The sequence below is a fragment of the Rhinolophus hipposideros genome (assembly GCF_964194185.1).
Source record: "Rhinolophus hipposideros genome assembly, chromosome: 7".
Lineage (NCBI taxonomy): Eukaryota > Metazoa > Chordata > Mammalia > Chiroptera > Rhinolophidae > Rhinolophus > Rhinolophus hipposideros.
This window is the reverse complement of record NC_138053.1, coordinates 54,360,910-54,383,645: the sequence shown is the minus strand read 5'-3', so window position 1 is coordinate 54,383,645 and position 22,736 is coordinate 54,360,910. Positions and strand designations below refer to the sequence as shown.

General features: G+C 44.9%; 1 protein-coding gene and 1 long non-coding RNA gene across 3 annotated transcripts; one reads left to right on the top strand and one right to left on the bottom strand.

Moving 5' to 3' along the window:
• Positions 1-232: 232 nt before the first annotated feature.
• On the bottom strand, positions 233-13,137 carry LOC308500109. The gene is made up of 5 exons (XR_013993687.1): positions 12,892-13,137; positions 7,861-9,167; positions 7,164-7,286; positions 6,094-6,194; positions 233-482 (listed from the first exon to the last, which is right to left on the bottom strand). It is a non-coding gene; the product is annotated as an uncharacterized lncRNA (long non-coding RNA).
• A 3,403-nt stretch (positions 13,138-16,540) lies between these two features.
• TMEM174 (transmembrane protein 174) lies at positions 16,541-18,448 on the top strand. 2 transcript variants are annotated; one of them, XR_013993686.1, is made up of 3 exons: positions 16,541-17,210; positions 17,381-18,012; positions 18,181-18,448. XR_013993686.1 is itself a non-coding variant. In XM_081054287.1 (3 exons), exons 1-2 carry the CDS (start codon positions 16,576-16,578, stop codon positions 17,484-17,486), a joined length of 741 nt encoding a protein of 246 aa, XP_080910413.1. In that variant the 5' UTR covers positions 16,553-16,575; the 3' UTR covers positions 17,487-17,508; positions 18,181-18,383. The 2 variants fall into 2 exon arrangements, 1 of the variants encoding a protein (XP_080910413.1); XM_081054287.1 differs by having other exon boundaries at positions 16,553-17,210; positions 17,381-17,508; positions 18,181-18,383.
• Positions 18,449-22,736: the final 4,288 nt, after the last annotated feature.

The window sequence follows — 22,736 nt, the reverse complement described above, 5'->3', positions numbered from 1 at the left end:
TGGAGGCCTGGTGTAGGCTTCTGACTGGGCATTTCACTGTGAGGTCAGCAGCCAGTTAAGCAGACACATGTATCAAACAGGAAAGCATGCAGAGCCCTGCACAGAGTTGTTCTCAAATAGAGTGGCAGATGGGGCTCACTGGCACCGCTCCAGCAGTAATCCTAAAACTATGTGCAAAGTCCATCAGTTACCCCCTGCTGCATAACAAACTACCTCAAAACGAAAAAAGCTTACATAATAATAAACATATATTATGTTACATGTTTCTGTGGGTCAGGGATTCAGGAGCAGTTCAGTTGGATTGTTCTGGCTTATGAGATCTCATTCGATTGTAGTCAAGATGTTAACCAGGGCTGCAGTCCTCTGGACTTGACGATGGCTAGAGAGCTCTCTTCTGAATGGTCACTCACAGGACTGGCAGGTTGGTGCTGGCTGTTGGCAGGAGGCTTCAGTTCCTTTCCATGGGGACAGCCACATGGCTCCTGGAGTGTTTTCACAACATGATGCCTGGCTTCTCTCACTCAGAGCAAGAGATTTAAGAAAAAGGGGCAACTGCAATGCTTTTTAGGATCTAGTCTTGAAGTCACACATCATCGTTTCTGCCACATTCTATTCATTCAAAGCAAGTCATTAAGTCTGGCCCACCCTCAAAGGGAGAGGAATTAGCTTCTACCTTTGAAGAGAGGTGCCTCAAATAGTTTGTGAATACATTTAAAGATCAGCAGTCCCTGAGGCCAGGATGCTTTTTCTCTTTGACCCTTGGCTGTGAGGCATGTCTGGTAGACCCAGCGGTAAATCAGATAAGATGGGGCCTCCTTCCAGGTGACTGTTTCCCCACTTAGGGGAAACTTAAGAATTGATTTTCACCACACCTGCTTTCCTTTGACCTATTATAACAGTGGAACTGGTTAAAACGAAGATGTCTGGAACTCAAGAAATCCTATTTCATTGGGTCCGAGGATCCGCTGAATCTGCATTTTTTACAACTATTTCAGATAAAGTGAGCCCTTTGGCCCTGGTCTAGAAAGACTGGTGAGGTACTGGCTTTTCTAGCACCGTGCTTTTCTGCTGCCCAACAGCCCTGCCCTACCCCGCAAGGGCAGGGTGGACCATGTCACTGTATCCCTCAGAGCACTCAGCACCGCACATGGCACAGGACGAGCGTCATAGATCCTTGATGCGTGGATGATGGGTGGGGGAGTGAATGGGTTCATCAATGATTAAAGAGCAGTTACACTGACTTTGATGATACTTTTTCAAAGTTAACATTCCCAACATTACCCAACACATTATTTTGACAAAAAATACTTAACATGACTTTCATGAAAACTCTTCATCTAATGAACAGTTTATAGAGAATACAGACGAAGAAGGAATACATTACACCATACTTTGAGAAAATAACTAGATGAATCGAGAATTTTGGGAATTCAATAAAAGGACTGGCTTGGACTCTTGAAAGAGTCTATGTCATGGGGGGAAACGGACAGAGGTACTGTTCTGGAACAAGGGTCACCAAACTATGACCTGCAGGGGAGTCGTCCATTCTAGTAAATAAAATTTTATGGGAACACAGTCATGCTTGTTAGCTGACCTATTGTCTATTGTTGCTTTTGTGCTACGAAGACATAGTTGAGAGACTGCCACAGAAAAATCGTGGCAGGCAAACCTAAAGTATTTACTATCTTGCCCTTTCAGAAAAAGGTTGCATCCAGATTTGGTGAAAACAAAGCTATAAAAGATATTAAGATAACTGGGGAATTGAATATGGCCTGGCTATTAGATAATATTATAGAATGATTGCTAAGAGTCTTCAGTGTGATAATGCTATTGTGATTGGATAGAAGCACGTCCTTATTCTTAGGAGATGTGTGCTGAAGTATTTAGGATTGAAATGTCATGATGTCTGCAACTTCCTTTCAAATGGTTCATTAAGAACAAAACTATGTGCACAACTATGTTTCACAGAGGTGAAACAAATCTGGTAGATATTAATAATTATTGAAGAAAGTGGAGAGTATATAGATTTTCTTTGTACTTTGAACTTCTCTGACTTTTCAATATTTCCCATCAACTTTCCATAATAATACAGTCATTATCATCATCATAATTTATTATTATTATTATTATTGGAAGAAAAGTTAATATTGAGGTATTATAGCTTACCCCGAAGTCTACAATTTCTTCCTAAGGACACTTATGAAGACATAGCTACAGGTATAATTTTCTCCAAATTCTTCTAAGCCTGTGCTTTTGAACAGAACCCCAGGAACAGAGACTTATCTGGTTGCAGCTGTGCTGACCTCTGGCTTCCTTGGCTGCTTGCTGAGGCACAGAGTATCTCAAAAGGCGCTATGTCAGGAATACCAGGTCTGGGGCCACTTCCCCACTGCCCGTTGTAGGAGGGAGGTGAATGGTTAGCCACCTGGCATTGTTGAAGCGATCTCTGAGTCTGCCCAGGTCGCTCCCTGGCTGAATTCTGCTTGCCAGGCTAAAAGTCTCACAGCAAAGGCACAGGAAAAACAAGGCCCAGATAACCCTGTTTGCTAAAGAGTGAAAACCCAGTTTACTTGGGTACCTCACAGAAGGCTACATTTTTGCATTAAAATGTCTTCCCTGAGAGCTCAAACTCACTGATACCCTGAGACACTTTCCAGAGCCGGGGGCAGGTGAGGTCTTGGAGATGAGGGAAGGGTAAGAAAACCTCAGCGCTTCCTTACTAAGGGGCACTTTTAGCAAGTCAGGGGCGGAGCCAGTGAAGGGAGGAGACTTAGAGTCTGAGAAGGGAGGAGTGACATGGTAAGGTCCAAACCTTGAAAGGGGAGGGGATTGAGTTCAAAATGCACCTATGGTAGACAGTGTGAGATGTTACAGGAACGTCCAAGGTTAAGGGCTGAAACAAAGTTCAATAGACATTGAACGTCGTGGGCTTGGGCATCGGGCCAGAGTAATTTCTTGAAGGAAAGGTAGAGGAAATGGAGGTACAGCTGCAAACTATTTTTCAAGAAGTTTGGTGCAACACTGGAATGGTTGTGGAAAAGGGAGTGAAGCAGGGACAGGAGTGGGTTTTTAGTGTGTGGAGACCTGAGCGTGCTTGAGACACACAGAGAGTCTAGGACAGGGAGTTAAGAGCAAAGAGAATGGGATGAGGTCATAACCCACATGGTTTAGCAAGAAGAGACTTCTCTGAGATGGAGGGAAAGAAAGAAGAGGGCAAAGAGATGGGGGTGTTTTGGAGTCCTGGGTAAGATACCAGTGCTGCCCTGCCAGTTTTTCCACTATAGATTCTACTTTCACATCTTTAGAAATAAGAATGACTGTAGTTAATACTGCTGTACTGCATATTTGAAAGTTGCTGAGAGATGTTCTCATCACAACAAAAAATATTTTGTAACTGACGGATGTTATCTGGACTTACTGTGGTGATCATTCTGCAATATATGAGGTCTGACAATTAAGTTCGTGAACTCATCCTAGAAAAAGTGCTACAGACCTCATTGCTGAATATCACTATTGTCACCTTCAAAGTACTCCCCTTGGGAAGCTATGCACCGATGCCAATGCCTAGTCCACCCTTCAAAGCAATTTTGGAACTCTTTTTCTGGAATGGCCATCAGAGCTGTCGTCGTACTGCCCTTGATGTCCTGAATGTCATCAAAATGTCTTCCTTTCAATTATTTCCTTTTTCTTTGGGTAAAGAAAGAAGTCATTGGGGGCCAGATCAGGTGAGTACGGAGGGTATTCCGTCACAGTTATTTGTTTACTGGCTAAGAACTCCCTCACAGACAGTGCCCTGTGAGTTGGTGCGTTGTCATGATACAAGAGCCACGAATTGTTGGCGAAAAGTTCAGGTCGTCTAACTTTTTCATGCAGCCCTTTCAGCACTTCAAAATAGTAAACTTGGTTAACTGTTTGTCCAGTTGGTATATATTCATAATGAATAAGCCCTCTGATATCAAAAAAGGTTAGCAACAACATCATGGCAACAAGTTCTCAAATGTAATTGTCAGACGTCGTATACAAATATCAAATCATTACATTGTACACCTGAAACTAATATGTTAACTATACCTCAATAAGAAAAAATAAGAACTTCATTTTATGTATAGATGTAGATTTAGGCCTACTTCTAATCAGGAAGAGAAATCAGAAGGGAGAGAGGGGAATAAAGAAAAGGACAGATGTCTTGGGAGTCTGAGATGATGAGGGAAATCAAGCCACGAGGTGATTGAAAGGCATGGCCAAAGTGGCGAAGCAGAGAAAGATACAAAGAAGAAATAACATAAAAACCCAAGACATGGATAGTTAGGGCACACACAGAGAACTCTTATGGGAAAGCAGACTCAGAGTGTCCCTCTGGCTGAATCGTTGACTTTCACAGGACAACACATTCTTTTAGGGTCTTTTTAGTTTGTTATGCTTTCTTGCATCTCTAAGGAGAAGTCACACGGCCGTTAGCCATTACAGCCAACTCTAGTATTTCAGTCCCATACATTTGTTTGAGAAATGTTTCTAACTTGACTGGGATCCATTCTTGTTGAGAAGAGACTGACAAAGAAGGTAGATCAGATTTTGTTTTATAAACAGTCACATCCTATGTGTGAAGCATTGCCTTAGTGCCCCTACCGATATAAAGCTGAATAAAAGAAGCTCTGTCTCTGAGGCAAAATGGTTCGGAATATAGGCTGTGAAGTGGGTGGTAGCAGGGAGCCTGAGCTCGGGGGTTGTGGCTGGCAGGCTCAAAGGCAGAAGTCCCAGCGACGGCAGGTTGAGGCTCAGAGGTAGTGATTCCCTGGAGGAAGGGGCTGTAAAGTAGACACCAGACTGGGCTTTTTCTGCCTGAAGATGCTGCCATCTTAAGGCTAAAGAGGGCAAACAGGGCTTTTGTCATTCTTACGGCAGGTCCCTGTGGTGGCTGCCAAAGGTAACACTTCACGGTTTTGCTATCAGTGTTTGGGGCTATAATTCATACTTCCAGAAATATACAAATAAGGGAAATAATATTACCTTCCGAGAGTTAACCTAAAAAACAAGTCAACTCAGCACATATTGGAGAGAACAGAGATAAGTAAATTTACTGAAGGAGACAGGATAGCTGTAGGGACGGAGTCCCAGAGAGCAGTTTCCAGGCTCTCGGCCTCACATGGAAAGGTGCTGGCTCGGGTAGTAGATGGCCATCAGCTGTTACCGGTTAGCCATTAGCCGCTAATATAACTACCAGGGCTATGCTGGCAAGGGGGTTGGTTGGCAGAGAAGCTGACAGCGATTGCTGCTAGCAAGTGCGGTTAGCAAATGGATGGCGGATTGCGGATCATGTTGATCCTACTTGCTGTGTCTCCCCGGCCGCCAGCGAGACTAGGATGTAGGAAGACTGCCCTGCTGGGGTACTGGCGGATATTTGCTTTTGTGTCTCCACCAGCCACCATCGAGAATATAGTGGTATGACTCCCCTCTCTATGGCTCCGTTGTTCTTTCTTTTTGGCCTCACCATATCCTGCGTTCTTGTGCGGGGCAGCGGGAGCTGAGTGCCCGCATTACAATAGCTGCTAGGTATTCCAGAGAACAGACATGAATCCCCAGGAGTGTGTGCCTTTACATGTGGTTCCCTCTGCTGGAACACCCTTCCTTGCATCCTCTCGTTAACAAAATGCTACCAGCATTCGGGACTCCATTGAAGTGCTACCACCCCATGTACTTTTCTTTCCTGATCTTCTCAGTCAAAATCAGCACTCCTTTCTCTACACAGTAAAAGTATGTATTTAATGTTGTTGTCATTCATATTTTATTCTATCTTGGAGTAGAGTTTATGTTACATGTGGGTCCTCCCTACTCCAATATAAACTCCTTGGCCAAAGGAACCGGATCTTATTCCACACTCTTTGCATATTATGGGCCAATAAATGTTATTGAGTGAATGAATGAATTGAGTGAATGAATGAATATGGGTAACCCTTTGACTATGTGTTGAAAGCTCTGGAAGCCAATACCAACTCAGTACATTATTAGCAAGAATGCACTCTTACTAGTAGCCAATCATATAAAATCACACATAGATTTCAACCACCTAGTGCACAAAAATTGTTATTTACTTACCCTAGGAGAAGTCTGTCCTATGTTGGGATCCCCAGAAACAGCCTTAGATGGGGGATTCTTGTCCGTGTGGTATGTTGAGAAAGTGCTCTCAGGAGAAAAGCCTTCAGGAAAGAAGCGGGGAAGGGGGCGAGGGACGCTAAGCCAGGACGCAGCTCAGCTGGAGACCAGTGCCAGCCTGAGCCCACAGAGTACTGGAGCATGAGTTGTGCCACTGAGTCAGTACTATGTGAAGCAAGGAGGCTGGCCTGTTGTACCCCCATGTCAGCTTGACTCTGGTTGGGAGTTTTCTTGGGTGTGGGCGTACTCCTCTGGGAGAAAACGCTCCCATTGGCCGAGGGCAGTTCTCTGGATTGGGGACAGCTGTGAGCCATTAGGAGCCCAGCTAGAGCATGGCTACCAGGGTTTGGGTAAGGAAATCCAGGCTGGGATTCTCAGTTCATTTAGCACTCATCTCTGATGGTCCACAGGAGCCCTTCTGCTCTAATCTCCCTGTCTCTTCCCTATTTTCTCCCTCTCAGCCAGCCCTACGGGGTCCTAGTTCCAGCCAACTGGTTCCACGAGTGGTGCCACTGTAAGGGCCACAGGGAATTCATGCAGATGGTGACCCCATATGGCTCAGGGTAAGTTCTATGGAGAGGTACACCCACAGAGAAACAAACATTTCGTCCACTAATACTATTCACCTTTCTCATTGTAACCCTGAAGTGTCCTTCAGCTGTTCAGTTATTTGTTCATTCATATTGTGGTAAAATACACATAACGTAAAACTTACCATTTTGACTATTTTTAAGTGTACAGTTCAGTGACAGTAAGTATATTCACATTGTTGTGCAACTGTCACCACTGTCTATCTGTAGACCGTTGCTTACTTCTTTTAAGGGCATTATCCAGAAGTGACAAATATCATTCCACTCACTTCCCACCAGCCAGAAATTAGTCATATGGCTACACTTATGTGAAAGGGAGATTGGGATGAAACGTGTTCTCTACCCAGGCAATTATGTGCCCAGCTGAAACTCGAAACTTCTCTTGATAAAGGAAAATGTGCAGGCCTAATATCCCCACTCTACCTTCTTCTATCCTCTGTTCCTTTGAGGCTTTGTTCCTTTGCCCATTTGTACAGTTTGGTCTATTGTCTGTATGCTCGTCATGCGTCTGCTGGCATCAAGGCTGGGTGCCTGGGCTTCTGATGCCTGGAAGACAGAGAAAATAGCTGCTTTTAATTGCTGGTGGTGGGCCATGCATTTTCCTGAAAGGTTGACTTGAGATCAATTCTTGTAAATAAAAATAATTTTCTTTAACTTACTTGAAATACCTGCTTATATAAAAGAATATTTTTATAAATCATTTGGTGAACCAAATAATTGTTTTTAAGATATCGGCCACTCTAATCTGTCTTTCATGTAAATGTGGAGTCAATTCCTAGCTTGGTGTGGGGCCCCACTGCACTTAGCTGGGTCCTTTTGGTCCTGCTACAGCAGCCATGATTCTGGAGAAAGATCAGGCCACAGGTTTTTATCACCTCTCAAGACCAGCTGCTCCTGGTATCTACTGCTGTATAAAAATCACCCCCAAATTTAGTGGCTTAAAGCAACAACAATCATTTTGTTATCTCCTATAAACTATGGGTCTATGGTTTCGGAATCAAGGGAGGGCTTAGCTGGTCACTTCTAGGTCAATGTCTCTGAAGCAGTTGTGATCACATACTGGCTGGAGTTGGAAGAGAGGAGGGCTGAAGCATCTGGAAGCTGGCCAAGCATCTCTCACCTCATGTAGTCTTAGGACATCTCCATGTGGAACTGCTAGGAGTTCCTCACACCGTGGCTGCCTCGGGCAGTCAGACAGCTCACATGGCGACTAAAGGAATCCAGAGCAAGTGCTCCCGGGAACAATGCAAGCTGTGTTTGATGACTTAGCCTCAGAGGCCACACAACGTTCCTTCTACTGTACTCTATGAGATAGTCACAAAAGCCCACCAGTTCAGTGGTAGAGGAAGTAGACCCCACCTCTTAATGAGAGCAGTGTCAAAGTAACCATGTAAGAAGAGAATGAGCAATGTTGTCACGGCTGTCTTTGGGAAAATCAATCTGCCACACCAGCTTTGGCTGATTAAGAGCTTCATGAGCTCCAGAAGATGTGAGGTGGGAATCCATAAGAATTCTTCTTGGGTGTTCCAACTTGAAATTTGTAGGTGTCCTAGATTTTGCTTATTTCTTTTTAATTTCAAAGATAAGCAACACTGGTCTGGAGAGAACTAGTTTTAATACAGAAGAGTCTTCTGCTATAGCAGTCTCCTTGGCAAGGAAAGCAGAAGCAGCAGCAACAGCAAACAGAAGCATCTGGAAAGAGTCTCCACAAGGATCTGCAATTGGCCACGGTGGTTTTCAAGGAAGAAGCTACTGGAAGTCAGTTTTCCTAAAATATAATCAGTGTCCTCTACTTGCTCATTGTTTCTGCTGTTAAGTTTTGTTTACATGTGACTAACATGGCAGCTCCTCAACTCTCCTTTCTACACCATGGCACTTCCGGTTCAGCCAATGGCCTCCATCTTTCAGTCTCCCACTTTCTAACAGGGAATCTGATTCCCCAAGCTATGGTTTTCAACCTGGCTATACAGGTCACAAGTCCCTTCCTGATAGAGTGACCAACTTGTACTCGTTGCCTCTGTACTTTTCCAGTGTTAGCACTGAAAGTCCTGCATCCTGGAAACCCCCTCAGTCCCAGACAAACCAGCATGGTTGGCCACCCTGCCCCCTATCTATGGAAGGGCTGCTCTTGTATCAGATGCCCACCTCAAGAGGAGGAAGGCTGGGTCAGCTGGTATCCAGCAGGCCTACTATCTTTCAGCAGCATGGGGTCGCTTCTCTGAGGAGTGGGGCCATCAATGATCAACCTCTCTAGTTAGAACTATACCTGGATGAATTTCTCATTAGAAGGGAAGAAATGAGGTATTGTAAGTACATGTGCAGCAGTTTGATGTACTAGAAAGAGCAGTGCAGCAGGAGTCAAAATACTTGGTTTCTGCCATTGAGTGGCAATAAAACCCCAGAGCCAAAGAAATTCAGTTTCTCCACCTGTAAAATAAAAGAATTAAACTAGGGCTTGTTTCCTTTTTTACCTTTTGTTTTGGAATTTCATTCTAGAGGGTAGAATTACTCATATTCCTCAAGACAAGGTCTGCTATTATCATTGTTAAAGGAAGTTTCTCCCCTCCCTTCAGCTCCCCTCTCTTACCCTCCTACCCTTCCTCCTCACTTCCTGCTTTTACTAAGAACCATTTAAAAATTATCTCCATGGGTGCTAGGTGCTGGTCTGTAAGGCTCCTTCCATGGTGACATATTATGGTATGAACATGGTTTAATATTGCAGAGTGCTCTGTTATCCAGCGTTCTAGCTACCTGGAATCAAATTATTGGTGGGCTTTCTAGAGTGGCAGAGCGGAGAAGAAAGTATCTTTAATCACCTCCCCCCAATTATATAACTTTGGTCTGCACGAAGCAGACCAAATGAGTTAATATGTAGAGCATGTTAACGAGGACTAAATGAAGTGTTGGATGGCAAGAGCAGTTATGAATGCATCTTTGGGCCTCTGACTCTGAACTATGAAGCCTTCCCCAAACCTCCCAGATCTGCGGTCCTATGAGCTCTCACCGGAGGAACTCAACTTCTGCATGAAGCTGGTGGCATTTTTCTAGGGGAGGTGGGAAGAAGGGTTTCTTGGCTCTGGCTCTTCTTTCATCAAGTACAGAAAAGTATGGCAGATGCCTAAGACCTCCGCCAGAGATGGACCTCAAATAGTGCGTAAATCTGCAAGCTCTAACTCTTCTTCCCCAGGCAGAAGAGGACCCAGCCGGCGTTCTGCCCAGAGAGTTCCTGTGGTTATTAGTGGTTATTAGCAGAGCAGTGTCTCTCAGGCTGAGCTGCTCTCCTGGTGGCATTGAGGCTAAAGGAGCCATGTGGTGTCTGGGAACGGGATGCAGGTGGGGAGCAGCTGTGGGGATTGGCCCCTCATGTTACTGCCTGCCTACGCCTGGTAGAATGGATTCCATTTCAGGCAGCAGCGATTCACACTGGGTGGCCTCGGCCTTCCCTCCCACGTCAGTGCCACTGAAAACTACCCAGAAGGCTGAGAATAGCATAGCTCCCCTTGGAAGAAACAGGCCCTGCTGAATGGTGTCTCTTCTCTCCCATGCTTGCTGCTCAACGAGGTCTTAATCTCCATTCAGGCCTCTCAGCAAACACAGGCAAGATCCTGGAAGGTTTGTAGTGGGTGGCCACGTAGTGTAGTCACATAGTGGAGAACAACCTTGAGCCATATCCCCCGGTGCATAAGCAACAATGAGCGGACAGAACCATAATCGCAGGAGAGATAAGCAGGCCCAGGGAAAACTTTTAAAGTCAAGCATAAACATTAGTTAAATGAGCTGGCCTATAGTTAACTTTTCCTCCTTATCATAATAAAATACACTCTCGTTGGCGGAGATTTAAGATGCTAATGAGACATGCAATGCACGAAGTAGCACGTAGGTCCACGGCACAGGCACAGGGAAGGACCCACCTCAACATGCTTTGGGGAGGGAAAAAAGAAAGAGGAAGGAGTAGCCCAGAACCCCAAGAGCCCATAAAGCCGCTGTACCTGTAAACCTCAGGGAGCCACATCCATGCTTCCCTGGAGAGTGCTCCCTTGGTGCACCAAGCTTTCACTTTAATAAACCTTTCTCTCTGCAAAGCTGTTTTGCCCACTCTTGGTTTCTAGTCTGACAGCAGCAAGGACCCCTGCGCCTGTAACAGGTTGGTGAAGCCCGTGAAGTTATGGTGGGCGTGAGTGGAGGGGGGCTTTAGGTCCTCCCAAGTGGCACACTTTCTCACCTGATCTTTATACAAAGGTACCTCTTGACTCTATTCCAGGCCTTAACTACTTCTGCTCCTTTGAAGATGCAAAACAATGACAACAAAATACAAAAAATAAAATAAGCATACACACACACACACACACACACACACACACACACACACACAAAAGCCTACTGTTTGTAGCCCTCTCTCCACATCTTGGCTGATTCTGCATTAAGATATATGGTTTCCATTTGTGTTCCTCTAGTTCCTCAGAGGAGGAGATAAATGCAGTTACAGGATTATGTACACACTTTATGTAAGTGTCTTCCTTTACAGTGAAAGGACTTCAGTTGACCCTAAGAATCAGAGAAAGTTCACCTTGGCCTTCATGCCTCAGAGCTGTCATCCTCAGTATCCATGCAATGGCTTCAGGGCCTCCTGATAAGGGCCTGGGTGCTTCAGCCCTACCAGGGACCCTCCTCAAGTAGCCAAAGAGAAAGCTTAAAGAAACAGAGCAAATAAAATAATTATAGCTGATACTCACTGAGCTTACTATGCTATGTGCTCTCTCTGTATTATCTCACTTGATCTTCATATTCTTATGAAGGAGGCACTATTATTTTTATAAATGAGGAAACTCTGGCTCAAAAAGTCAAAGCAGCAACCCAGCTACACAGCTAGTAATTGGTAGAGCCAGGATTTGATCGCAGGAAAGATTTCAAAGCCTGAGCTGTCAACCATCACATATGTGGAAACACACACACACACACACACACACACACAATGGTGCATACATGTACCCTTTGGTTTATACAGTGTAATCATTTCTATAGTACTCACAGGATCATAGGTGGTTGGGAGCGGAAGCCACCCTGGATATCTCCTATCTAACTCCTTCCCTACTTTGCATTCCCACAAAAATGAAAACTGGGGACTTGCCTTAGAGAAATAGCTCTCGATCGAGCAAGCATCAGAATCACCTGGTTAAAACACAGATCTCTGGACCCAAAGCACAGCGCATCTAATTCAGTAGGTCTGGGGTGGGACTCCAAATCTGCACTTCTGACCCGGTCCCAGGGGATGCGGATGGTCCTAGGACCTCACTGTGAGAACCACTGCAGTAGAGTCAATTGGATGTGTTAAGGCCCATAAGACCCACTGCAGTTACGTAAACTGTTATGTAAACTGTTTTAGCAGTGCTGATGAAGCCCAGACAAACACATTCCCAGTAGGGTCATTCTTATCTGAGTCACTTGTTCTTCAATAGCTCTCTTTGGCTCTCAGCAACAGAACAGAATGTGGTGGGCAGAATGCTAAAAAAGCCCTCCTCCAAAAAAAGATCCCATATCCCTTATTCTCCCAGAACCTGTGAATGTGATAAGAATATCATTCCTGTGATTGTCTTATATTATATGACACAGTTGACCTTAAAAAGGGATTCTATGGATGAGTATAATTTAATCACATGGGTCCTTAAAAGCAGAGCACTGTCTATGGCTGTCGCGGCAGAAGACTAGGGAAGAAGAAGGTAGAATGGGAAGTCAAGGAGATCTGAAGTCTGAGGATGACTAGAAGTTCTACAGCTGTTTCGAAGGTGGAGAAGGCCACAGAGAAGGAAAGTAGGTGATGCTAGAAGCAGAGGTAACCTCTGGCAAGGAAACAGGCCCTCACTCCTGTACCTACATGGGGATGAATGTGCCAACAACCTGAATGAGCCTGGGGACAAATTCTCCCCTAGAGCCTCCAGGTAAGACTGATGTCTGACCTACAGAACTAACTGTGAGCTACTAAATGAGGGCCTTTGTAAGCCTCTGTTTGTGGTTATGCCACAGTAGAAATCAAATACACAAGCACAAAAATATCTGAGTTCCAAAGGGAACTACTGCCCAACACAGACCCGCACCCCCCAGCTCACCATCCAGAAGATCCTCAGACCACAAGCTAGGCCCTCGGGAGGCTCACCTTGTTGTTTGCTGGAAACGTCAGTGGCTGTGACCTAAATTCCAATTCCATCAAGGTAACATTCATTTTAGCTGGAAAACAAAAAGCTAAAGGTTATCCAAGAGAACACCTGGAGAGCCACCTGCTGCAGCAACCCTCTGCAGACACAGCCTGGCTCAAGACCACAGGCAGAGAACACTTGTCCGCGAGCATGTGTCCTTCATGGAAGAACAGTTTGAAAACAGTTTAAGAAAACAGATTGTCCTCCTGCACTGCTACGCAGTCAGATAACATAATTTCCTGTTGCTGAGATTAATCATCTATAGAATTGAGGCACCGTCTCTCACCTGGTTATTGAGAAGCTCAAGCAAGAGGCTGGGATAAATGTGCAGAATCCATACAGCAATGATCCCCACCCCCTCTGATAGTCTTGTTATTCTTGTAACAAAGTAAAATGTGTGGGGACAGTTATGGTTTTTCAACATCACCATGGTATAGCTATGATTGCTATGGGACAGCTATGGCTCAACCCCCATGTCTTTTTATTGTAAAAGGTGAATATAACTATCTGTCGCCATAATCAGACACAATTCAAGTAAACGAAACAGGTCAGCAGTGGATAATCCCTACTGAGATTTCCTCCAAACACCCTCCTCCAAATAACCTATAGACACTCAACATTCATTAAAGTGCAGATTCATCTTTCAGGGTTGAGGTTACACGTCTGGTCCATTCAGAACACTTAACTACGCATCAACCCTCTCTCCACAAGTCCTATGGGGGTGCAGTCGAGTAGCATATGTAGTCTTGTTCATGTTCCCTGCAAGTCTGTGACCTTGGCCCTCTGAAGGCACAGAGCTGGTCAGGGCATGGCTTTCAGACCCTAGCCACCCCTCTACATGACAGCTGCCTGCTTTTGCTGCTCTAGCCCTAAAGACCAGCCATGTCGTGGAGGAAGTACCTGCCTTGTGTGGGACACGAGGGCCAGTCTAGCTCCTGGATTTCTGAGCAGGGTCAGGAGCTGTGCTTTCTGATCCCCTTTTCCTCTCATAGCTACGGGATACAGAATTGAGCCCATGGACCAGTTGCCTTGAGAACCCAATAATGCCCTCCAGACCTTTTCTGACTGTGTTGATTTTCTCATGATTGTGGGATGATGGGGGCCAGTGACAGGGCCCTATGGTGCTGAGCAGAGCTGTCTGCCCCCTTCCTACTGTTTCTTTCTTCTCCCCCCTCCCTCTCTACTGTGTCTCCCCCTCCCACAGTGAGCTGGCTGTTAGGGAAGCCAAACAGTGTCATTTCTACCCAAATGTTTGGGAAGAAATTCTTTCTGAATTTTGGAAATATTGAACGGTTTTGAGACACATTATTTGAAAATGTAACTACCAGATTGCTGTTTTTTCATGTTGCTCAAGCTCATGGCTTTGTTTTATTTTATTTATTTATTTTATTTTATTTTTTTATTTTTGTTTTATTTTATTAATATGTGGTACTTTTTTGTTACTCGAGAACTGGTGGTATTTCATTCGTGGTCAAATCAAAGTGAATATGGCCCAGACTGCTGTGAAAACAGATTATATGACAGGATCTCGGTCTGAGCAGCTAAATTTTTGAAAGATGAATTTGTCACTTTACCATACTTTTTGAAAAAGGCATTTGATCTCTCATACACACACACACACACAATCTTCCGCAAAGCAATTTACTTCCCACTGTGATGTGTTCTATCAAATGTTTTGTGAATATATGACCATGCTAGTTTCACTTCCCACAAAAATTCTCTGATAAGCTCTGAAAACCTTTTTGTGGTTTTAGTGTCACTTTTCATTCATCTCTTTGAACTATAATCATTTCAAAATTACAATTTTTAACTAGGAATGTGGATTGGTGGTTAAAAACAGGAGGTTTGATGTATAAGTCTGAAAAACAGTGAAAATATACAAGAAACTCAGGAAAATTCAGAACTGGACATTATTGATGACTGCGACAGAGTGCTGCCCATGTAGGTCTCATCGAGAACTTGCCAGCAAATAAGAATGAGGTTATTAACCAAGCATGAGTGAATGAGGATATGGTATGGCTGAACTAAAATCTTGGGACACCCTTGGATGTCCACATGGACAAAAAGAAAAACAGCATCACAGACTCAACAGTGAAAAGTCCACATTCCTTTGTGGAAGATTGTATTTTCTAGTGAGCAGCAATATCTCCTATAGCACATGTTCTTCTTTACAGTGACCTTGACATTCTTCCCATAGAGAGGAAGAATCTAATTCCCTTCCTTTTGTATCTCGGTTGGCTTAGTGACTTGCTTGAGCAATAGAATGAAATGGGGCAGACCACTCTGATAGCAACACACTCCATCCTTGCTGCTCCAGGACACACCCAGGAAGATAACCTGCAGCGTCATCTGCTTGCCTTTCCATCTGGTTGGCAGTGAACTTGGAGAGCGTAGGTTTTGTCCTGTAGCAGAGAGAGGCATTTCGGTGGGGGAAAGAGTCCCTCAGTCTCCCAGGAGCAGTGGAATCAACTTGGAGGAGGGTGTCCAAAGATTCCTGACGGCAAGAGCCACCTGGAGCACTTATTCTCCCTTGGAAATTTGGTTCTGTTGTTCTGAGTTTTGAGCTCAGATTTTGCCTTTTAAAAAAGTGGCCTGGATGATTTTTATCATCAGGGAAGTTTGGGAAGCCCTGACCTAGGGCAAAAGGGCAACTCTTTTCCTTCCGCTCAATGCTGTGAAAGGGGTCTGATATAATATTTAACCACGGAACACAGACGTCTGTTTGCACAAGATCTGTCTGGGGAAAAAAGAAGGCTGCTATTCTGTGGAGGAAGAAATTTGTGGGGTTGCTTTGAAGAAGCTCTGTAGTTATGAATGACAGACAATGTCATTGAAGTTGGAGCTTTCTTCTCTACATCAGCTTGGGTTTGGTTGCAAAACACAGCAGGCCTAAAAATGCAGCTGTTTACTTCACCTTGGAGACCAGGGACTAGGCTGCCACCTCAGAGGGAGGGTCTGGAGCACATTTCCCCCCCCCCCCCCCCCCCCCGAGACACCAGGTCACGCCTGGTGCTCATTCAACCTCTGCCAGGAATGTGGGACGTGGGAGGGTCTCCTGTGGTGTCCTTCCTCTCCCACAGCTGGAATTATTCCCCAAATGCTGACAGCAAAGGCACATGGGAAGTGAGAAGGAATACACACAGTCAAGAAAGAGGTGTCTGCCCATTTCTAATGAGCTGACCCAGCAGGATAGTTGGGTTAGGTGTCTGAGCATGCGGTCAACACATCAAAGGCCACAGCATAACCAGAGGTCCTGGGGTCGCTCTGCCATTTTTACAATCCTGGTTTTGGTAAGATGCTAACAGAGCCTTGGAACAGGGCCTTAAGTGTCCAGAAAAGCACCTCCTAGCCCATAAGGCAGCTCGCTCAACACTTTTGAATGAGCGAATGAAAATGTGAGTGAGACAGAGCTTGTCATTGAATTGCAGAACAGAGACCTGCGATTGTTGACACTATATGAGAAAGCCTCCAGTGTCATTTCTCAGACCTTTATTCTTCTAAACAAAGTTCAGTCCTCTGCCTGTTCTACTCTGTTAACCACAGAAGCCCAAAGTTCTTCCATAACTAATCTGAACCTGTGATTCCCTTGCTCTGTTCTTAGGAGCCCTCACAACCCTTTTCCCTTCTAAGAAGCAGGTGGTTGCATGAGGACGATGGAGCAGGGCAGCAACCGCTTGGAGGACTTCCCTCTCAACGTGTTTTCTGTCACGCCTTACACACCCAGTACGGCGGACATGCAGGTGACCGATGATGACAAGGCAGGGGCCACCTTACTCTTCTCAGGCACCTTCCTGGGACTGGTGGGGATTACATTCACCGTTATGGGCTGGATCAAATACCAAGGGGTCTCCCACTTTGAATGGACCCAGCTCCTTGGGCCCATCCTGCTGTCAGTCGGGGTGACATTCATCCTGATTGCTGTGTGCAAGTTCAAAATGCTCTCCTGTCAGTTGTGCAAAGACAGTGAGGAACGGGTCCTGGACTCGGAGCAGGTGGCAGGAGGACAATCATTTGTTTTCACTGGTATCAACCAACCCATCACCTTCCACGGGGCTACTGTGGTGCAGTATATTCCTCCTCCTTATGGCTCTCAAGAGCCCACGGGGATAAACACTGCCTACCTGCAGCCAATGGTGAACCCTTGTGGTCTCACACTGTCTGGAGCAGCGGTGGCTGCCGTACCAAGCCCTCCTCAGTACTGCACCATCTACCCTCCAGAGAACGCTGCCTTTGTTGACGACCAGGATGACCCTTCCTTCGTGGATGGTGGAAATGACAGGTATGCTGTGTGCGGTGGGGATACTCCCCTTCCAGCTGTCCCAGTCATGGTCTGTAAGGAAGGTGACAGGCGAATACAAATCTCTGTGCAGCCTGTTGCCAGGTTGGTGGCATTGGTTCTGGGAGTGGTGCAGTGGGCTGTAACACATCTGTTTTCTACTCATCTTTCAGGCCCAGCCCTGAGGTTGAGCAGCTAGAAGAGACACAGCTGGGAGATGAGGACTCTGCCTGCTTCTCTCCTCCCCCCTATGAGGAAATATTCTGCCTCCCTCGCTAGAGACTATGATGCTGAGGGGAAAGTATTTAAGTTATTGTTGCTGACAAATGAAGTGCTCTATGCTGTGACCTTCAGAAGTTAGACAGCAGAGCAGCCCAGGCTGCCTGGCAGATACCATTCAAAGGGGAGGGTGGGGAGTTGTGGGAAGTAAAACGCCTCAGATGAGGTAAAAATTAGGCTGGGGTGGACAAATTCCTTTCTGGTACAGCTAGAAATCTCCCACATGCAGTTCAGGGGCAGGAATCTCACCTGTTTATCCAACACCCACCTCTTTCCTCCAGGAAGGCATTGGTGCCTCAACTTTAACTCCAGCAGCCAAGGGAAAAATCACTACCGCTGGGACTTAGGAAGTTTCCATAGTCATGAGAGTGGGGGTCAGGAAGGAAGCAGGGGCGAGGAAACAGGTCCAAGTGGAGATTTCCCAGTGCCTGTTCTGTCCCCAAAGTGGATGTGCTTATCCCACACAACTTGGTTGCCATCTGGTGTCCCTTGAGGAGTCTGGATATCTCAAAGGCTGTAAAAATAAGTAAGTAAAAACAAATAAATAAGTGAAATGAAATAAAGGATATCTCCTGTTAGAATATTAGACAGCTGGCAAAACTGTACAAAATAATAATAATAGGACAATGATGTCATGAAATCCTTAAGTTATCACTGAGTCACAGTGACTCTTGACTGCTGATGTCCTTAACAGGTTGAAGCTTGACGTGTCCATCCCAGGTTGGGATCTGTGCTGAGCACCAACTACCTGGGCCTAGTGGTCAACAGGACCGGGGACTTCTTTAAGCACCCATTGATGAGTTCTGTTGCATTAGAATAGAGCTGCGGGTCAACACCTGGAAAATTGTGAACCATGGAAAAAATCTTTATGGCCAAGACAAGCTCACCTTCTTTATTAAAAAAAAGAAAAAAATTTGGCTCCCTTCATTTCCCTGGATCTGGACTGTGTAATAAACAACCAGAACAGATTCACAGACTTTGGAAGAGACAGTTAAAACCATCAGGTTTTCAAAGAAAATATTTTCCTTAGGCTACAAAGTAAGGCCATTCAAGGTAAGGGAGGCTTACAAAAAGCAAGACAGGATTTAACAATTCTTTAAAGGTTTGATACAATGCTTATATATGGAGTGACTTTTACTAATTTTTACCAGAAGTATCTAGTTTTCCAGGGATATGATTAATATAAGCTTGGTGTATTAATGTGAGCTGTAGTTTATCTCAGGAACAAAAGGTTTTCATATGAGAATTCATTTTCATGTTTGATGATAGAAGGTGATGGAAAAATATAATTCAGTTTATAGAGACTAGCTTTAGTCTCAACATGTTCGTGGAATACCTAATTCCTAGCTGAGGGCAATTGGCTCTGGGGAGGAAGTTGGGTGACAGGGACAGGGTTGAGCATCACCAGGATCCTACCAGCAGTGACACTTGGAGCCCTGCGTGCTTGCCTCCTTCACCCCTTTCCCTCCTCATCCTCATCTACCCCACGACTTTCTGTTCCTGGGTTTGGATTATAATGAGCACCAAGGGAAGCTCAAATTGGAAAAGATGTTAGGAAAGGGCATCATGTCTGAGTGACACTGGGAGTCCCATAAGCAGGGCAGTGGTCTTGGGGAGTTTTTAGCTCCAGGCAGCAGTGTCATTCAGCACCAATTGTCCCTGTTCCAAGACAGAGAAAAAGTGCTAACTGTAGCGTAATTGATGCTTCTGAAGACAGTGCGTCAGAGTTAGTTAACAGCTTCAGGAGCTCAAGGTGGGAGACCAGCCTGTGACCGTCGGGGGGTCAGAAAATGGGAATTTGTTCATTTACTCAACATTTATTGATTGAGCATTGACTGTGTGTCAGGACCAGGGCCATCAAGTGGGTACATAACAGTGAAAAACCAAACCAACAGAAGAGCAGATATGGCTCTGCACTTGTGGAGCTTCTGGTCTACGGGGGGAGACACATACTGATCGCTTCTTCTCTGACACCCGTGAGGGGTCCTGGGGCTTTAAGAGGGGTTTGGACTCATCAGGAGAGTCACAAGGGTTTGCCTGGGGGGAGTGAAGTCAGGGTCCTTGCTGCCTGTAACTCCAGGAAGCAGTGTTCACATGAATAGTCGGGTGACTGGTGTCGTTCAGTCTCTGCGGGTTGTCCTGGGAGCTCATAGCTGATTCCTATACGGAGAGGAGCAAGGAGACGCCTGGCAAATCCCCTGAGTGGCAGGCAGTAGTAGGAGACACCGTGCAGGCTGTATAAACCTTTACTTTCACTGCTGCTACAGCCCTCAAATAGCTGTCTGCCTGTACCAGCTCTCTTGATTCAAGACAACCCCACAATGCTCTCTTTCTGTCTTTATTTGTGGGTTGTGGGTGCTCACATGACGGGAAGCCCACTGAGTGGCCCCTGGACTGATATCCGGTCTTTGCTTGGCCAGCGAGGACCCATTCCTGGCAGAGTTTCTGGTTTGTCATCCAAACATGTGCCTTTTATCATTCTCTCTCTATCTTACCATAGATGAATTAAGAACTATGATCTGGGGATAGTGAATTGAGTCCATCTGGCCCCGGCCATACTAGCCACCCTGAGGTTATCAGTGAAGGAAGTGGCCTGCTTTTGAGCATGTGCTCAAAGGCTCGGTGTCTGGGCCAGCCTTGTCCAACATTTTAGTGTGTCTTTGCAGAGCAATTGGGAAGCTATTAAAGTGTTTTAATGAGATGTGCGATCTGATGCTGAATACCTAGCATTAGGGCAAGACCCAGAGGCACGTAGGGCATAATACTGACCTTGCTGGCAAAGCGCAGAGCTAAGTGATCAGAACCAGGAGACATCCCTCTCCTCCACCCGCAGCCACCCTGGGCCGTGCAGGTAGGCATGCTCTGGCCATCTACATGGAACCCCAGATAAACACGAAGTTCTCATTAATCAAAGCAGACAAGTTTCTTAAGAACTTAACCTTATCTGGAAACATCTCCTGCGAGCCCAGTTGGGCTCCTTTTGGCTGGAGAGACGGAAGACAGCTGACACTCTTGGTGAGGCAGAGACGGGATCATCCAGGCCTGGGGAATGATACCCAGACACCAAAGGGAAGAAGCTTTCACAAAGCTCTTAGGACTTCTTTCTTCCCATGGGCTAGTGGAGGGGCTGATCTCTTTCTTATGCAACGTGAACCTGCATGCATTGCCTTTGGCAGAGCTCTGGGAGGCGTCTGTCTTGCAGGGGTGGAGAGTTTCCCAGAGACTGCAGTCCACTTCTCTTTTGCTTCAGTGAGCCAGGCACAGGGCCGAGCTTCAAAGGCACGACATGGCTCTATGCTATGACACCAGCCTTTTCAGCGCTCTCCCCACTTTTTTGAGCAGTAAGTATAAAAATAAATCCTCTTGTTTGTGAAGAGCTGGCCCTGGGTGTCTGTTTTCAGCTTCTGACCTCTGGGTCTCCTCCCCGGCCTTGTTTACTGTAACATGAGTGGAGTAGGTTTGCGATGAAGCCCCACACCCCTGTCTCCTCCACCAGAAACTCCTCATGGTAACTGTGGGGTAAATGCCTCCTTACCAACTGAGAGGAGAGAGAGTCCCCCGACATGGCAGGGAGGTAACTGCGGCTTAGTTCACAGTAGTGTCCCCACCTGTCACAGAAACCAGGGCGCTGCCTGCAGAGACTGCAGCTCCCACCACGGGGCATTCACCAAAGGTCTCATTCAGAACCCTCTACACAAGCCACACTCTCCATTCCTGTTGAGTAAAAATGTGAAATGAATAAATGAGAACTTTTCACATAGATGACAACCAGTCTAACTCAACTTAGCTGTTTTGTTGTTTTCTACATTATGAAAAATGTCAAACAAGTACAAGAAATTTTGTATAAATTTAAAACAACTACAACATTTCAAGCAAATACATGAAACCTTGTGTAGCCATCACCAAACCTCAACTCATAGCCAATCTTGTTTCTTCTATACTCCCAACCACAGTGCCCCAACTGGAGTTTTAAAACGTTTGAAAAAGCAAATCTAAACTACCATTTTATCCTAAAATATTTCATTGTGCATTTTTAAAAGATGAAGATTCAAAAATTACAAAACTATTATTACAGCTAAAAAATTATAATCATTTTTAATGTCATCAAATATCTAGTCAGTGTTCAACTTTCCCCAATTTTCTCTCTATTGCTTATTTTATTTTTTCCTCCTTGTTTTGTTTAAATTAGGATCCAAATGAGATTAGCTTTTTGCTAAATGCATCCTAAAGTTCTAGCTACACTATACTATATTGGGAGGTACACAGTTGGCAAACTATTCATGGTAGCAGGTTCATATTTATTAAATTTCACTTTCCAAACAAAAATGTTTTTCAAGATTTTTCACTTCATATTTCCTTCTCTGTCAGTTCCCTGAAACTCTAGGACTCCTCAGGAATTAGAAACATTTTTTTCTACTTTTAGCATAGTATGAGAGATTTTTTTAAACACAGGCCTAGAAAAAAAAAGTGTATGAAGAATACTCATAAATGAGTATTTAATTGAGAAATATCTGTTGTAGAATAATTTCAAGAGTATCAGAAAACGCTGACAAGCTTTAGCATTTTTGGCTTAGCCAGTAAAACTTTAGGAAAAAAAAAAGTTATTTCCTTCAGAGATCAGAAAAACTCCTCTGAACATTTCAAGGTGGGAACCAAAGTCTCTTCCTTAAGAAATAAAGGGCAAAGCCTCTTGCTCTATATGAAAATATTACCTGGTACAATACAATTCTCAGAGGTCATCGACTATGAGCCTCTTACCAATTGAGTTCTCAATTCTCCTCAAATTAAATGAATACATTTTCTGCACATGCCTACAACTCTCCCTTTAAAGGTGAATATGCATAAGTGTGTGTGTGTGTGTGTGTGTGTGTGTGTGTGTGTGTTCCCATACTCTTAGTATAGAATGTGATTTATGGATTTCTTGTCCACTTACTGCTTGTAAATCATCAAGAGTTTTATGTCCAAGCAGTCAGCAGTTGGTTATAAAATCAACAGAGAGCTGTACTAAATAAACCTTTACTGGATTGCTCTTAAGAATTGATGACAAATCAGAAAGTGAAGACAACTCCCCAGGACTGATTCTCACCTGCCTCTGGGACACCACGAAGGTCTCAGATATGGGAATTTTATTTGTCTTGAGTTTTTAGGAAGATTAATAACCAGAAGAACTGGGAAGGAAATCCATTTTCTAGGTTCCAGAAGTTTTCTTATAACAAAAAACTTGTCCTCCAGCACAAAACCTATACATGT

Excerpts from the sequence above, each read along its gene's own strand:
- TMEM174 (XM_081054287.1), top strand. The coding sequence starts at position 16,576 with ATGAGGACGATGGAGCAGGGCAGCAACCGCTTGGAGGACTTCCCTCTC. Across the intron at positions 17,211-17,380 it reads GTGGATGGTGGAAATGACAG|GCCCAGCCCTGAGGTTGAGC; the intron begins GTATGCTGTGTG and ends CTCATCTTTCAG.